This window comes from Saccharomyces cerevisiae, chromosome XII, assembly GCF_000146045.2.
Source record: "Saccharomyces cerevisiae S288C chromosome XII, complete sequence".
NCBI lineage: Eukaryota > Fungi > Ascomycota > Saccharomycetes > Saccharomycetales > Saccharomycetaceae > Saccharomyces > Saccharomyces cerevisiae.
This window is the reverse complement of record NC_001144.5, coordinates 418,409-434,493: the sequence shown is the minus strand read 5'-3', so window position 1 is coordinate 434,493 and position 16,085 is coordinate 418,409. Positions and strand designations below refer to the sequence as shown.

The 16,085-nt window shown below is 39.8% G+C and overlaps 10 protein-coding genes and 1 non-coding gene across 11 annotated transcripts; 4 read left to right on the top strand and 7 right to left on the bottom strand.

Annotated features, from left to right (window-relative positions):
* Nucleotides 1-30: 30 nt before the first annotated feature.
* SMD3 (mRNA splicing protein SMD3) lies at nucleotides 31-336 on the top strand (the record flags this gene model as incomplete). Its single annotated transcript, NM_001182034.1, has 1 exon — nucleotides 31-336. One exon carries the CDS (start codon nucleotides 31-33, stop codon nucleotides 334-336), a length of 306 nt encoding a protein of 101 aa, NP_013248.1.
* Nucleotides 337-435: 99 nt separating this feature from the next.
* On the bottom strand, nucleotides 436-624 carry YLR146W-A (uncharacterized protein; the record flags this gene model as incomplete). The annotated part of the gene is made up of 1 exon (NM_001184685.1): nucleotides 436-624. One exon carries the CDS (start codon nucleotides 622-624, stop codon nucleotides 436-438), a length of 189 nt encoding a protein of 62 aa, NP_001032582.1.
* Nucleotides 625-768: 144 nt separating this feature from the next.
* Nucleotides 769-1,671, top strand: SPE4 (spermine synthase; the record flags this gene model as incomplete). Its single annotated transcript, NM_001182033.1, has 1 exon — nucleotides 769-1,671. The coding sequence occupies one exon, from the start codon at nucleotides 769-771 to the stop codon at nucleotides 1,669-1,671; it is 903 nt and encodes a 300-aa protein (NP_013247.1).
* Nucleotides 1,672-1,720: 49 nt separating this feature from the next.
* On the bottom strand, nucleotides 1,721-2,326 carry RMP1 (Rmp1p; the record flags this gene model as incomplete). Its single annotated transcript, NM_001182032.1, has 1 exon — nucleotides 1,721-2,326. One exon carries the CDS (start codon nucleotides 2,324-2,326, stop codon nucleotides 1,721-1,723), a length of 606 nt encoding a protein of 201 aa, NP_013246.1.
* Nucleotides 2,327-2,477: 151 nt separating this feature from the next.
* ACF2 (endo-1,3(4)-beta-glucanase) lies at nucleotides 2,478-4,817 on the top strand (the record flags this gene model as incomplete). The annotated part of the gene is made up of 1 exon (NM_001182031.1): nucleotides 2,478-4,817. One exon carries the CDS (start codon nucleotides 2,478-2,480, stop codon nucleotides 4,815-4,817), a length of 2,340 nt encoding a protein of 779 aa, NP_013245.1.
* Nucleotides 4,818-5,107: 290 nt separating this feature from the next.
* On the bottom strand, nucleotides 5,108-7,165 carry DPH6 (diphthine--ammonia ligase; the record flags this gene model as incomplete). Its single annotated transcript, NM_001182030.1, has 1 exon — nucleotides 5,108-7,165. One exon carries the CDS (start codon nucleotides 7,163-7,165, stop codon nucleotides 5,108-5,110), a length of 2,058 nt encoding a protein of 685 aa, NP_013244.1.
* A 125-nt stretch (nucleotides 7,166-7,290) lies between these two features.
* On the bottom strand, nucleotides 7,291-7,362 carry YNCL0008W. The gene has a single exon. It is a non-coding gene; the product is annotated as a tRNA-Asp (tRNA).
* Nucleotides 7,363-7,877: 515 nt separating this feature from the next.
* PUT1 (proline dehydrogenase) lies at nucleotides 7,878-9,308 on the bottom strand (the record flags this gene model as incomplete). Its single annotated transcript, NM_001182029.1, has 1 exon — nucleotides 7,878-9,308. The coding sequence occupies one exon, from the start codon at nucleotides 9,306-9,308 to the stop codon at nucleotides 7,878-7,880; it is 1,431 nt and encodes a 476-aa protein (NP_013243.1).
* Nucleotides 9,309-9,719: 411 nt separating this feature from the next.
* RRN5 (Rrn5p) lies at nucleotides 9,720-10,811 on the bottom strand (the record flags this gene model as incomplete). Its single annotated transcript, NM_001182028.1, has 1 exon — nucleotides 9,720-10,811. The coding sequence occupies one exon, from the start codon at nucleotides 10,809-10,811 to the stop codon at nucleotides 9,720-9,722; it is 1,092 nt and encodes a 363-aa protein (NP_013242.1).
* A 209-nt stretch (nucleotides 10,812-11,020) lies between these two features.
* Nucleotides 11,021-12,952, top strand: SLS1 (Sls1p; the record flags this gene model as incomplete). The annotated part of the gene is made up of 1 exon (NM_001182026.1): nucleotides 11,021-12,952. The coding sequence occupies one exon, from the start codon at nucleotides 11,021-11,023 to the stop codon at nucleotides 12,950-12,952; it is 1,932 nt and encodes a 643-aa protein (NP_013240.1).
* A 147-nt stretch (nucleotides 12,953-13,099) lies between these two features.
* NHA1 (Nha1p) lies at nucleotides 13,100-16,057 on the bottom strand (the record flags this gene model as incomplete). The annotated part of the gene is made up of 1 exon (NM_001182025.1): nucleotides 13,100-16,057. The coding sequence occupies one exon, from the start codon at nucleotides 16,055-16,057 to the stop codon at nucleotides 13,100-13,102; it is 2,958 nt and encodes a 985-aa protein (NP_013239.1).
* Nucleotides 16,058-16,085: the final 28 nt, after the last annotated feature.

The window sequence follows — 16,085 nt, the reverse complement described above, 5'->3', positions numbered from 1 at the left end:
GAAAGCGCTGCGAGGCACGTATCAGAAACAATGACTATGAATGGAATACCAGTGAAATTATTAAATGAGGCACAGGGACATATCGTTTCTCTGGAGCTAACAACGGGAGCGACTTATCGTGGTAAACTTGTTGAAAGCGAAGATAGCATGAACGTACAGCTAAGAGATGTAATAGCTACAGAGCCCCAGGGGGCTGTAACACACATGGATCAAATATTCGTACGTGGGTCACAGATCAAATTTATCGTTGTTCCAGATCTCTTAAAGAATGCACCATTATTCAAAAAAAACTCATCAAGACCTATGCCACCAATAAGAGGACCTAAGAGAAGGTGATAATAGGAAACGTGACGGCAGAAACGCATTCATCATTGTAGGGGGAATATATATATATATTAATATTGTTTATGTAAAATATATTTGAATATAAATTTATCAGTTCGCACTGTTCGTGGTTGAATCCGCTGTTGTAGATGATTCCTTTATTTGTTCAAACTCGTTAAGATCGCAGCGAATTTGAGAATTCGTATCCCGCAACTGAGCAAATAACTGTTGTATTTCATTTTGCAACATCCGGGCATGCTCTACTGACGCTGTAGTCTTTTTTTTCTCTTCAGTGTCCATGGCTACTTCGAGCTTCTCTTTATTGCTAGATCCTTTTTAAGGTTATCTCAAAATTTTTCAAGTTGCTGCTGATTTTAGTTAAAAATAAAATATCAAAACGCCGATGAGACAGGCAGGATAAAGTGACAGATTCAGTTATACATTATGGTTAATAATTCACAGCATCCTTACATCAAAGATGGATGGTTTAGAGAGATTAATGATAAAAGTTTTCCGGGCCAGGCCTTTACTATGACCGTGGACTCAATACTTTATGAAGCCCGCAGTGAATTTCAGGACATCTTAATCTTCCGTAACAAGGTATACGGTACTGTTTTGGTCCTCGATGGTATTGTCCAATGTACGGAATTTGATGAGTTTGCCTATCAAGAGATGATCACCCACATTGCCATGTTTGCGCATTCTAATCCCAAGCGTGTACTTATCATTGGCGGTGGGGACGGAGGTGTCTTAAGGGAAGTAGCCAAGCACAGCTGTGTAGAAGATATCACTATGGTAGAAATTGACTCATCAGTGATCGAATTATCCCGTAAGTTCTTGCCCACATTGAGTAATGGTGCTTTCGATGACGAAAGGTTGGACTTGAAACTTTGCGATGGCTTCAAGTTCTTACAAGATATAGGTGCTTCCGACGTCCATAAGAAATTTGACGTCATTATTACAGATAGTTCTGATCCTGAAGGTCCAGCTGAAGCGTTTTTTCAAGAGAGGTATTTCGAACTATTGAAAGATGCTTTAAATCCTAATGGCGTTGTTATTATGCAAAGCTCTGAAAATTTTTGGTTAAATTTAAAATACTTACATGATTTGAAAAATACAGCCAAAAAGGTATTTCCTAATACAGAATATTGCTATACCATGGTTCCAACCTATACATCTGGCCAATTAGGTTTAATTGTTTGCAGTAATAACGCCAATATACCGTTGAACATTCCGCAAAGAAAGATATCTGAGCAAGAACAAGGGAAGCTGAAGTACTATAATCCTCAAATACATTCTAGTGCGTTTGTTTTGCCTACTTGGGCAGACAAGGTCATTAATGAATGATTTATTAGCATTGATATTATTATTTTAAAAAGTCTATTTACTTGTATATTTATCCGAATATGCCATCAATGGCTGATTTGTTCTTCTTTTTCCTTTTCTTTTTCTTCTTACAGTTCTCTGTCAGAGGCTTTGGTATAGACGTTATCACTAGTTCGTTTTCTTGAACGTTGTTGCCAATATCTTCATCTATAATTTCTCCAAGTTCTTCGACATCGTTCACAACCGATTTTGCTTTTGTTCTCGGTAAGTTCTTTATTAAGCATCCACATCTTATAAACTCAGTTTCATTAATCTCCCATAATCTCATATACAGTGCCCTCACATTTGCCAGCAATGTTACTAGTGTACAACCCAACGTTACAAATTGTCCCAGCGCAATTACGCCATTGAACTGCCAGTACCATCTCTTTAACTGTCTAAAAAGTGCTCTCTGTAATAGCCTGTGCAACTTGACCCATTCAACATCTTTAAGGCGTTTGGCTTGTAATCTTCTCGAGCTAAAAAGCGTTATTATTTGTCCACAATTTCTTTTCATCTCATTGAACGATCCATACCAGCTAGCCGCTCTATGTTGATTTTTGTTCCTATGGTTCAAGAGCAATATTAACCGATATTCTTGCTCCAGAGATCGTATCACATTATCCATCTCATCCATTTTGTTTCTGCTCTTTTTTTTTTTGTGGATATATCATTCTAGTACTCATTTCTTTGAAGTTTTTTTCTTGGAACCATAAATAAAATTCATGAATTTCTGAAAAGTGCTAGTATCATAAAAACAAAAATAAATAAATACGAGAAGTAAAAAGATGTGTTACAGTAGGCAAGCCATTCCTCCACCTGTTCCTAATAGACCTGGCGGTACTACCAATAGAGGACCTCCTCCCTTACCACCTCGCGCAAATGTTCAGCCACCAGTTTGTTCTTCTGAGAACTCCAGTAAACCTCGAGAAAATAGGGTGGCAGGTGAATCACTGCGCACACCAAGCAGTTCTAACCCTTTAGCTGACAGCCAGGTGAATAGTGACAATATTTTTCAATCACCTGTCCTTTCTAACTTAAAAGCTCCTCCTTCCGTCTTCAACAAAGTTCAACACCCGGTACCAAAGCCGAATATTGATGATCAATCTGTTGATCCATTGGAGACAAACAAGTTCTACACAAACATGTTATTAGACGATAATACACAACCTATATGGACACATCCTTATTCAATTTGGTTTTCTCGTGATCCAGAATTGTTTGGTTTGGCCGCCAATCATACTTTAGCGTCTCAAAGGGTTTTTGATACAACTACAAATCCTCCCAGATTCTACTTCAATCCCACAAATATAAAATCATTTGTATTCAAGGCCAGGGAATTTGTCTCTTCAAATGATATCAAGCTTGAATTCCGGGATATGAAACATATGTCCATGTGCTTACTAATGTCTTTGAGTAGTTCCCAGTTTATAGAATTCCCGCTGGTTCAGGGGATGGGCTTTGTCACGGCTATTTACCACGATTTGGGTTTTGAATTAAGAAGCGCCGTTGGTTTCAGGAGCTTAGAGCGCATAAGCGTGAATGAAAGATATGGTAAATATAATATACAACTTGAGAATAATAGGAATTGGATACTTTATTTGACCTCACCTGATTACTCTTTTCCACAAGATTTTCAAATTTCATTACTCGACAGCAATACAATAATATCATCTCATAAAATCAATGGTCTTATCTGTCAATTATCTGCAGACTCCGTCCCCAGTATTGACATGGCAGCGGGCTGTTATCCAGTATACTGTGACCTATCAGGGCAAACTGTTGATGAACATTTCACAAATTACAGATTTAACTATACGGTTGCAGGCTACTCGCAGTCTGGAACTACTCTAATGTATGCTTTACCACATCATAAAGCGGCATTCACACCAGAAATGCAGGAACGTGAAATTGCCTCAAGCCTGGATTCCACAGTTAAAGGCTTAATGACTGGTTATCTCACAAACAGTTTTGATATGCAGGTTCAAGTACCTCAAGAATTGGGCTTTGAACCTGTCGCGTTATCTTTGAATAAGAAGGCAGATTACAGTCAAGAAAAGCTATCTAAAATTCGGGAAGCTGCTGTTCAAGAAGTTCAATTGAGTGACCCTCAACAAGAATCAAACATAGATTCTATGTATTTCTCTGGTAAGATACTTGCAAAGTATGCGTGGATTCTTTATGTGACACATTACATCCTTCATGATGAAAATTTAACAAAAGAATTATTATCTAAACTGACTATTGCAATGGAGAGATTCATCAGCAATCAGCAAGTCTTACCTTTAAATTACGACGTTAGTTGGAAAGGCATAATTTCATCAGGCTCTTCTAGCCAAGACTTTGGTAACTCTTATTATAATGATCATCATTTTCATTACTCTTATCATGTCATAACGGCTGCCATTATCTCTTTAGTCGATTCTGATTTAAGTGGAGTTACTAACAACTCCTGGTTAGAAAATAATAGAGATTGGGTTGAGTGCTTAATTAGAGATTACTCTGGTGTTGACAACGATGATCCGTACTTCCCTCAATTTAGGTCATTTGATTGGTTTAATGGCCATTCATGGGCCAAAGGACTATTTCCAAGTGGTGACGGTAAAGATGAAGAATCTACTTCAGAAGATGTCAATTCTTGCTATGCGATAAAATTGTGGGGGTTGGTAACTGGAAATTCTAAGTTAACTGACATAGCGAACTTACAACTCGGCATCATGAGAAATGTTTTCCAGAGCTACTTCCTATACGAAAGCAATAATACTGTCCAACCGAAAGAATTTATTGGTAATAAAGTTAGTGGTATTTTATTCGAAAATAAAATTGATCACGCCACGTATTTTGGCATGGAGCCTCAATACATTCATATGATTCACGCCATTCCTATAACATCAGCATCTTCATGGGTCAGAACACCAAATTTTGTCAAAGAGGAGTGGGAAGAAAAAATGCAGCCGATAATTGATCAAGTGAATGACGGTTGGAAAGGAATAATCATGTTAAATATGGCTCTGCTTGATCCAAAATTTTCGTACGACTTTTTCAGCCAACCTGATTTCAACAGAAATTTCCTAGACAATGGGCAAAGCTTAACTTGGTCTTTAGCTTATTCAGGTGCTTTTTCTTAGGGGTCAGAAATATATACAGTGTTAGTAGCATGGTACAAGTGTTACGATAAGGTATTTTATAGAATGATCATTTTTTTATATGAATATTGGTTCCTAAACCATCATCAATAATCAAATTATTACAGAACACACCTTAATTGTGCGGCGTATTCTAAATTTTACGTGTTCACAATATGGTGTTGTTCCTATGATTTGCTAACATATTTGGGATCTGTCTATCATTTACACCGCCAGGAGCGTGGACAGCGTATATCTATTAAGTTTATAAAATATAAGGCCTACATTTGGAGTTAGGAACGAATATGCAACCCAAAGCGGTGTTCTTTACCACGGTAATCAAAAAGTTTCTCCACCGGATAGTATCCAATGTGATGGTGGAAAGTGATGATTTCTTTGGGATTATAATAGAGGGTAATCTGGGCTGATTTTGGGGTTTTTTCCAAGATAAGTTCTAACTCCTCTCTACTATCTACAAATCCCGTAATAAAGTTTCTATTATATCCAAACGCACTAACTGTAGTGTTATGAAAACCTTCAATATTCAAATTCAATTTCTGGAATACGGTTGAAACATCATCATTCTCTTCCCTTTCTTTCTTGTCGGAATCATTATCGTCCACTATTAATCTCTTACAAGTAACACCACCAAATTCTGCAACAGCGCCTCTAGGTAATTCAGAAATCTTTACAAGAACTAGGCATTTTTCAACATCATCAGATTTGTCCATCCATAGATCTGATCTATGATTCATATTTGAACAATAAAACGCCCATGTTTTGATGACAGAGTCGAGAACCGATTCGTCTGAAATATAGCATGTCATGAGTAACTTTTCTTGAGCTCCTATTGTTTCACACAAAGTATCAAAATGTTGTAATGCCAAAACTATTTGGTCAGTGAGAGGTGTTCCTAATATTTCCATTGACTGCGGTACTAGTCCGATTTGCCCACTGATAAAACTGACTTGGTTTGCATCATCGTTTAACCAAGTACTTTGGGAATATGGTCCGATATTACATGGAGCCCAATATGAACGGCCTTGAACATGTAGTCCGCCCTTATTCTTGTTGATTTTTTCTTTGCCTGTATTTTTTACATCAACAACAACTGATAACTGTACGTGACAATCTTCTGGCAAGCACTTCGAACCTACGCATGCTCTTGATGGTGGCAAAGGTCCGTATTTTGACAAATCTAAAAATTCATTGTATATTTTGTTGATTTTTCCGAAATTAGACATATCTCTAATTAATAATGACGCAGATAAAATATGATTCCGTGGAATCTGGTTGGAATGCAGAATGTCGGCTAGCTCAGTAAAAATATCTTCACTTTGCTTCTCGACCGTCTCACTTTTACGTGATTGTAGGTTAGAGATGTACAACTTATCATTGGTTTTATTGATTGTCGTTTGTGGTAGAGCATTCGACATGTGATTTTCAAATCTTTGTTCTCCTGTTTTAGCTTGTTGCTTTGGCAAATTTTGGGTTAAATCTTGCCAATTATTACCAAAAATCGAAGGTACAGGTAATTGATCTAATTGGTTGAGTAAAAAACTTTTGCTCAAATTACGCGGTTGAAATTTTACCTTTAACCTTGCATTGTGAACTTCACCATCGCTACATTTGACAATATCAATTAATTCCAAGTATCCATGTTGGAAAAAAGGGGCATCCAAGACCATTGTCTCAAACTCCCCACCCTCTCCACAGATATGAACTTGATAAAGTTGGTTAAGTTTCTGTAACACCGGTTGCATCATAGGCAAGGACATTCCTAAATGTTTCTCGTTCAATCCAATTGCTGCCACCTTGATTATCCTGGCGTCAAATTTATTTCCTGAATTAGTATCGTTTTCAACATTGTTAACATCCTTGGACATAAGGCACATTTCACCCATTAGTTCGGCTTGATCCCTTTGCCATAAATAGCTTAGCACTACTAGACCCAATCTGGAACAAACATTTTCCACTCTGGTCCTCTGGTAAGACGATAAGATGGCACCTACACTAACAGCTTCTAAATCTGGAATTTTATCTTTGACAGTTCTTAGAAGTTCAAATAGTTCTTCAATTTCATCATCCTGAGTAGCAGTATAATTCAACTCGACGTTGTTAGAAGTGTTCCGTAATATTGAGCGTCTAAATAGTGGAACACCAATACATTTAGAATAATAGTCTATTAAGTCATGTCCTACTGTTTGGAACATGAAAGAGTCTAATTCTTGCTCTTCTGATTCTTTTGGGTATATATTTCCCAGGGCAATCAATTCATGGTTGTTCTTCAGGCAGTGAAAAATATTGTAGAACGAGTCCTTCCCACCTGATATTAATGCTATAAACTTCATGATACTGACTTATTGGGCTTTGAATTTTGATATAGCTTTATCAAAGATTTCCGTTTGAACTAGCTATTCATCATCCATCAGATATAAGTGAAAAAAAGCTTCTTTAATAGAAGCTTAAAAAAATTCTCCGCGACGGGGAATTGAACCCCGATCTGGCACGCGACAAGCGCCCATTCTGACCATTAAACTATCACGGATAAGAAACACTGGAAAACTATGTATCCCAAAATCCCATACGTTGGTTTACTAACACTACTAGATGTATTATTCATAGGTACCCCAAAATCCTTACAAAGAGACAAGGCTGAGTGTATCAAGCAAAACCGCTTTAAATCTGATGTTCTGCGCTTTCTCCCTTTGATTAGATTCAGGTCTTATGTAGTTTATAGAAGATGAGTACCTTTCTTGTGCATAAGAGTTGATAATAAGCCTGACGACGACAAGCCACTTTCCTACCGATTTAGGATTGGCAAAACATCTGGTACTATTCGAACCCATAATCAATAGGAAGAAAGCTTTACCAACAGATTGTTATTTAAGTGGTTCAAGTATATTAACTCTTGATATCCGTGCGTTTACTTTACTATTAGTGTTATTATCATTACTTATATATAATATGTATAACTAGAACATCAGAATTATGTATGCATACTTTTTTTTTTTTTTGGTTTTTTGGTTTGTCTTTGAAATTGGAGTATATATTATAGTCCTCTCATAGGCCTACTCTTTTTGGAATCGACTTTGCTATGGCCTTGATTAATGGCCAGCCATTATCAGATCTCACAGCATCCCCGTTTTCTTGCAATCTTCTCAAAAGATAATCTTTAGTTTCCAATGGTGGGCCCCATGGGACATACTTGATTATGTTTTTAGCGCCATGGTTGGTAATTAGGTCATAGGTAACATTATCTGCCATACCTAGTAATTGCCCCAACACAATGTTCGATTTGGCATAAGAGTTGTCTTGGGTAGATTTTAGCAAATTAGTAACGAGCATTTGGGATTGGTAATTATGAGAGGCGACAACCAAGTGACCAAAATAAGAATCCTCGCCATTGATGATTAAATCATTGACAACTTGAGTGATGATACGATCGTAATTTTCGTCAGTGCCCGTTTTATCGCCAAAGATAATTTGGTTACGGTTTTTTTCAGAATGAATATAAGCACCACGAACCAGTTTCAGCCCAAGCTTATAGCCGTTTTCTTGGGCCAGCTTCAATTCGTGCAAAATATGGTCACCAGAGTCCCTTAGGTACAACTGCCAAGTACCGACACATGATATCAGTTTAGATGAAGTGGGATTGAATTTTTGAAATAAGATTCTCTGTAATTCGTAAACACCATTCTCCTGCAAATCATACTTCTCAGCGTCAATAGTGGAAACCATAAATGGGGCCTTTCTTTCAGGGTACTTCTTTAACAAAGATTGATTTAGTTCAAAAATCTCTTTTGTAATCTTAGAGCAGTTCTCGATCAGCTGATCCCTTTGAGCCTTGTAGGCGGGATTACTGAAATTGTACAGAACCTCGTGAGGGTTATCGACCAAAGCAGAGGGTTTTAGAGCGATATAACCTGGAGCAATGTCATTGATTGGCTTAGATTCCAGCTGGCCAATAATATTGGGCAGTAGGATGTTGTGGACAGAGCTGATTGTTTCCTTGACAATTTGGTCTACTGGAGTACTGGACAAACTCTTTGTACCTTCGGAATTTTCAATAGTTAATGAAAGCATCATGTTCGATATACCTCTCTTCTGCAGACGTTTGCCGCATTCGATGACCTCTTTAAAGTTCTCACCGCCACAGTATAAAGAAGAGACGAAGAATTTTATTACTGGGATGGGGATGTAAGGGAACAACTTAATGATCGTGTTCAGGAAGAAGCTGTTCAAGGTCGCAATACCGATGAATCCCAGTTGGAATAGTTCCTTCTTGGGAAGTGTCTGTAGAAAATTGATTGAGTTAGGAGGTGCCATCACACTATTGCCGTTGGCATTGGCGGCCGGAGTTTCAACCATCAGATTAGCAGCCGTGTTAGAGTGTGTCGGAGTCTTTGACACATAGGACCTCTTTATCAAAGGAAAGCATAGAGAGGGTATGCGCGATTTAGTAACTAATAAGGAGCTTTTGGAAGCTATCATTTCTAGCGTGCGTTAGTGTTATTACTATGTAGCGATGTTTATGATATATAAAAGACAAAAGAGAAGAGCTGCTACGGACTTGTGGAGTTTGTGTTCGGTTCCCAGCAAGCTTTATATAAGAAGGCAGAAGGGTGAGAAAATGGGCTTAGTTCATGCGATTTCTCCTGATAATAGACGATACTAAGTACAATAATGAGATGATAAGGGAAATAGCGCCACTCATCAATTGTTTATCATTCATTTTTCTTGTGTAGATATGCTTTTCGGGATGCGAAACCCGAGGCGTGGTAACCGGAAAGCCATTGCCGAAAGGAAATTCCAATCAAAAAAGCGGTGGAGCTAACGGAGGGAATAAGCGAAAGAATAATGAAAACAAAAATTATGTCCCTGCGCGATTTTTCGCATTGTGTCTCATTTGGATAACCATTTTAGCAACTGATTTTCATGTAATGCTGATCGGAACAAGTCCGCTTCGTCGATTTCATCCCTTTCTGCCTCGCTTTCACCTTCACTTGCAGTGTTATCTTGTTCTTGATTTTCTTGATTTTCTTGATTTTCTTGATTTTCGTCTTGATGGACTGGGGGCGCATCCCGTCTGGACAACTGGCTTTGTAGAAACAGATGTGCCATCTCCTTGGTGCGGAACAGTTTGCCCTCTCGCGGATAGTCTAGTTCCCATTTGCGCAGTGTCAAAACAATGCGCCTTGGAAGCACGTGTAGGTCACGTGATCGGGCTTCTGTGCATAGTGCACGCTCAACTTGCCGGCGAGTTACCACCGTCGGTAGCGACTTGTGTCCTCGAGATTCGGCCGCCCTGGCGCTGACGCTGCGGGAAGCCATACCCGCAAGGGCCGTGCACCACAGCAATGTACGTGTGTAGCGACTTACGCAGCGCTCCAAAGTCTGCGTCGCGCTGCGCGATAGCGGCAGCGCGTGGCGGGGCAAGGGTCTTATCTCCGCGATACGGCTGTGCGAGTAGATGGCCACCCACCTGCGTTTCCAGCTTTCATAATCGATAAGGCCCTCGCAGTGTCCTTCCTCATCGGCAACCTCGGCTGCGCCTTCCGTGATGGCCATCACTGTCTCGCTCAGTTTTGTCTCCAGGGCAACCCACTCAGCGCTCATTTCGTACGCAATGGGCGCTCCGTCGTCACCCGCCTTACGCGATCTCGCGCTCGCACTCGCTCTCCTTAACAACCTGTAATAACCTAGAATCTCCATGGCGCTCTTCCGAGGCAACAATGAGCGCCACTCGTCTACACGGTGGATACTATAGCGTGAAAGGCACCAGAAAAAGGTATTCTTCTCCTCGCTGTCCCAGTCTACACCAACGCTAGAGATTTCTACACCAGCATTGGCGGTACCCGCCTTTTCATGGATGCTCTTTACATGTACTTTGGAAGGATGGAACTCAGCTGGGCGGCCTGACGCGGCACCATTGTAGAATTCCTCGACCTCCTTATTGTACAATTCGACGTACTTCCGCAATTGTTGGTGCTCCATCCTAGGTGACCGTCGTATGCGCTGTGCTTTCCTAGCTCTTCTTCCACTTCTGTTTCTCTATACTTTTTTTTTTGTTTTTCACCTCGCCCGCCTTTTCTTATTTCAGTGAACTGAAAAAAAAAAAAAAAGTTATGTATCTTTAATGTAATAAAACTAGTACATAATATATACGGAGCTTGAAGGCACTGGAGAAAATATAGAGTAAGCATATGTGGAAATTCAACAAAAAGCTCGCCCGTCTTACTTACCGTCTTTATTCAAGCTCAGGCCCAAGCTCGCCCCTTCATGGGAAGAAGAAACTGCCGCAAAATCTGAAATTCGTCGTCTTGAACCCTACCCAATCTGGGCTAGTGAAAAATGATCAGAAGCAGCCTAGACACAGGCCGTCTAAGAAACGTAGCCATAAGGAAACTGGAGATAACAACCTCGATTTCGGCTCGAAACTCCTTGTCTTCGAAAAGCAGAATTCACTAGATTCCGCATTGAACTCCATCCGATTGAAGAAACCGACAAGCGCCAGTCTGCCCTCCCTGGAATACAATGCCCTTCTCCAATCGCTTACATCAAGCTACAATCGCTACCAACTGCGCGAGTTCATCTCCACACATCAGCCAGACTCCTCTTCACATCTGACGCACTGGAAGAAAAGCAAGCTGTCCCAATATATAATTGAAAAAATCTGGAATTGCCAACCAATTTCAACACCCACCACTCCCACAGGCATCAAGTCCACATCATTGACTTTCCAGTTCGATTCTCCTAGAGAAATTTTCCTTTTACTCATCACTCAAAATGGTAAAATACTCACCAACTTCAATAAGCTCGGGCTGACATTCATCATCTCCATTCAGGATAACGAATTGACCGTCAAGGGTTCGCCTAGCTTGCTCAAATACGCAGAAATATCCTTAAACAAAATATGGTCAAACATCACTCATGAAAATGTGCGTATGTATTCCCTCATGCCATCAAAAGACGTCATCAACCTTATTCAGAAGGAAACTCACACTTTTTTTGAATACCTCCCGGACTTGCAAATGTACAAGATTTCAGCCCTAAGCACCAAGAAAATATCCATGGCCAAAGTCTTTTTATTAAATGCCGTCGCTTCTAATCCTAACACAACTCAACACCACCACACAATAGCCTCACCAGCACTCAAGACAGAACTCTATCCGTTCAACAATACTCTAGAGAACTTGGACTGGCTAAACAAGTCACAAGATTGGGCAAGATTACAGTCAGTTGTCCCTAAAAATTGCACAGATCTGATGACTCCCACTGAAAACGCCACACCAGAATTGACAGATGCGCAGGTCAGCCAATTCGAATCTTCCTTGTCTAAAAATATACCATCTCTCTCCCCTTCCGACTCTATTTCCCAATCTTTATCAATAACGCTAGGTCACTCCTTACAGTCCGCGTCTTTTTCTAGTATTTTCCAACCTCTAATACATAAGAGTTTTATTTCAAAATTACTGAATCTACCAATGTACAAAGAATCATCATCATCAGCCGTACCTGTGCCTGTGCCTCTTGATCAACATCTAATAACAAATGCGCATCAATCCTTCATACAGCTGAACTTCACTCCTGTGCCGCCCACCTCTGGCTCCTCCTCGTCCCCTTTTTTGCAGATTTGGTTCGAGATTGACGAATTCGATAACATTGTTACCACCTCAATGAGGCCTCTTTTGAAATTACAAGAAAATTCTGTTATCTTAAGAACTCCACAATGCCAGACAGACTATAAGATCACGTCAGATTACATTCAAGATCTTTTACCTGATTTCGACCAGACCAATCCGGATGCTTGGTTATCTGAACAAAAAGGCCTCCAAGAATTTCTTCTCAAGTCACACTGGAAGTTAAACAAATATCAGAATCTTATGAAAAAAATCAACATTTCTTTACCAGATAACCTAATACAGCAATACCAATTGACTGATGTTTTGACCCATCGTGTCTTGAATTTACGATTTCCTACGAACACTGCCCAAGATGATAAATACATCATTCAATATTCAGATATCAGCCGCGGATTTTTGAACAATGGCTCCTACAGACAATTAGATTTCATCAATGTGAACCCCAGTGAAACCTCACTAAAAACCTTTATCAATGATGTTTTAAGCTTTTAAGTTTAACGGAAAAGAGTAATGACAAAACCGCATACCCCCCCCCCCTCCCCCTCTTTACCGCATCTACTCTATTTCCGACACATGTAAATAAAAAAGGCATTTCGTTTATATATATACTAAAATAATATATCTTTGTGTATTAATAAATTACTTATTGAGACCAAGCGTTTTTGATAGCGCCGACTTAACAGCAGCACTCTTTTGCTTTTTTTTTCCTTCCGCTGTACCTGGACCATCGTTTCCTGTTTGTGCCTCCACAGGTAAGGGCGGCAACTCTTCGTCATCTTGATCCGCTGGTGCCGTCATCTCACCTAACGCATTTAACCTTCTTTGTCTTTCGAATTCAGTTTCTGATTCATATGCATTATCGTCGTAATCTTCACTATCGTCCATGTTATAACTATCACCTAAATCCTCCTCAGATGAAGGTTCATCTTCCAGATCTAAGGAATCTTGAACTCCTCTCGGTGGCGCAGGTGTTAATGTCCTTTTCTTTAACATCCCTGGGCCCTTCCTGGAGGGTCCTTCGATGGCTTTTTCTTCATCTACTGGAGGCGGTACGCCGCTGTTCGCTTTGCTCTTTAGTCCTACTGCTGTTAAAGCTCTTGATACAACACTATCGTTTCTTGGGCGGTTTTTACTTTTATCATCATCAGATTTATGAGGATTTATCTTGTATCTTTTTATAACATCACCGTCCTCATTCTCGATGATTAACAGATTGTCTATTTTAAATGCATGATACTTGCTGTTTTTATTTTTATCCTTTCCTTTATCAACCAATGAATGTATCTTTCCTAAAGATGTGGGAGTTAAAATTCTCTTTAACCTTCCCCCACTACTACTGGATAGATTGGTCATTGTGGTAGTTAAACTTGAATGGGCTGTACTATCAACACTAACTTCGTCATCTCTCGCCTCATTGCGATCCTCGATATCTACTTGATTCAAGATTTCACCTTGCTTATTTTCAATAATCATTCTATTACCATCTAAATAAGCAGTACCAGGTTTCATTTCTTCCTCTTTCATTTTTCGAATTCTCCTCTCTTCACTACTGGCCATTGATCTTTCACTTTCATTTTCCATCTCGTCTTCGCTTTCAATCTCGCTTTCTGTCTCTTCTCCATCGTAACGGTTTCTTGGTACGTAAGTTCTTCCTCGGAGAGATGAAGATCTTTCAGACGACTCAAAACTTGGTGTGTTATTGTAATTATCGCTATATTCCTTTTCCGGTGTGTACTCATCTTCTTCTTCATCTCCACCCATTCCAATCTCCTCATTACGTTGTGTATTGACGGCTGTGCTCAATGCAAATGTGGCGGCGCGTGCTTCCTTTTCTTTTTGCAACCTTTCTCGTCCCAGATCATTCAACTCATCGTCATCATACATTTCATTTTTAGATCTTGATGAAAATATTTCTCTACCTTTGTTTCTCAGTTTCTGTCTTCTGTTCAATCTTTTCTCTTTTCTTGACAATTTCCTCCTCCTTGGCATACCACCAGCGGGTCTTGCAGGAATTCCGCTCGTTGCGACGCTACCAATTTGATCATTGTTTAATCCTTCTTCATCTTCACCTCCTGCTAGTCCCTTACGACCTCCTCCTTCTTCTGCTTCACCTTCATCCCCTGATAAAGTCATTTGAGTATCCATACGATGCAATGAAAATGATCGTCCAGCTTTATCCAACGATGGCAACCTTTGCATCCATGAACTTTTCCCATTATCACCATTGGTGGTGTGTGTAGTGAATGTTTTGGTTAACGTTATCGTGTTCAAATGACGACCTAGAGTTATGATTGCAACTGAAGAACCATGAACTATGATAGAAGTAACAATGAAAAAACAAGTTATTGGCCATATACAGGCTATCAGCTGCCAATGTTTACTTTCCTCTTTTGATGGTACAACATTTAAAGGAGTGGGTTCGTCACTAAAGGTAGACTCTAATTCTCCACGAGCTAGTATAGCGGCAAAAATTGCACCTACACCAATAGGACCAAAATGGCCCACAAAAAGTGCCTCACGCCACGATTTTATATCAGGTATAAGAGGTCTTAATATCATGACTGCAGGGATCCTACGTAAAAAGATGACCACTATCGAAAGTATAATTAAACGCCAGACGTTTGTGCCAATTTCACCGTTGTTGAATTGACTCCAAGGTATAATGGCACCAAAATAGATAAAATACGCATAGTTTAGTAGCAAATCAATCACGGTAGAAACATTACTTTCTTGTGTCTTTTGAGAAAACCACCCATCCCAAGCGAAAGTCGCACCGGCTGCAAATGATACCAATAGGTCATCCACACCCAAAATGGAGCCGAACCCAGCACACATGAACGCCAGGACAACGTAAAATGCTAAGAACGACTCACGATCGATAATGTTTTTCTTTTCGGCAAACCTGATGGTGATTCTGCCTACATAACCAATGAAGCAACCTAGCAAGCATCCAAACAAACACTCATACAGGATAGTAACGCAAATCCAATCTTTGACAATTTCTCTTCCATTACCGGGATGTAGGATTAAATTCATAGAAAGAAATAAAAAAGGAAAGGCCATACCATCATTGCAGCCTGACTCTGCAGACAGTAGATTTCTTAAGTGACCAGGTACTCTTTGGGCAAACTTACCGGAGACGACCGACTGCGCCAGAATAGGATCTGTTGCGGTAATGCACGCAGATATCAACAAACTAGCAGAAAAATTCAAGCCAGGTATAAGAATCCAAACGAAGAGACCAATAATAAGCCATCCAGCTGTCATCACTGGCAATAATAGCATCGTCACAGATACCCAATGCTTCAACATATATTTCCGTGGCAGTTCCACGGCAACGGCAAAAATTTGCAAACATAATACTATTCTCGTTATCTCTAATGTTATACTGTCTGAATTCCCCCATTTCAGAGGATTAAACCAGTTCAAGCAAACAGGACCCACAATTAGCCCAAATATACCTGCTACGGTGGACTCACCAATATAAAGCTTCTCCTTGACATAAAGTGACACTAAAGAGAAGATAGATGAAAAGACACCAACACATGCATAAGCAACGTGCGCCTTTGAGACTTCTAGTTGCTCCCAGATAGCCATAATATCTAGCTAAGTTCAGGATTTTTTT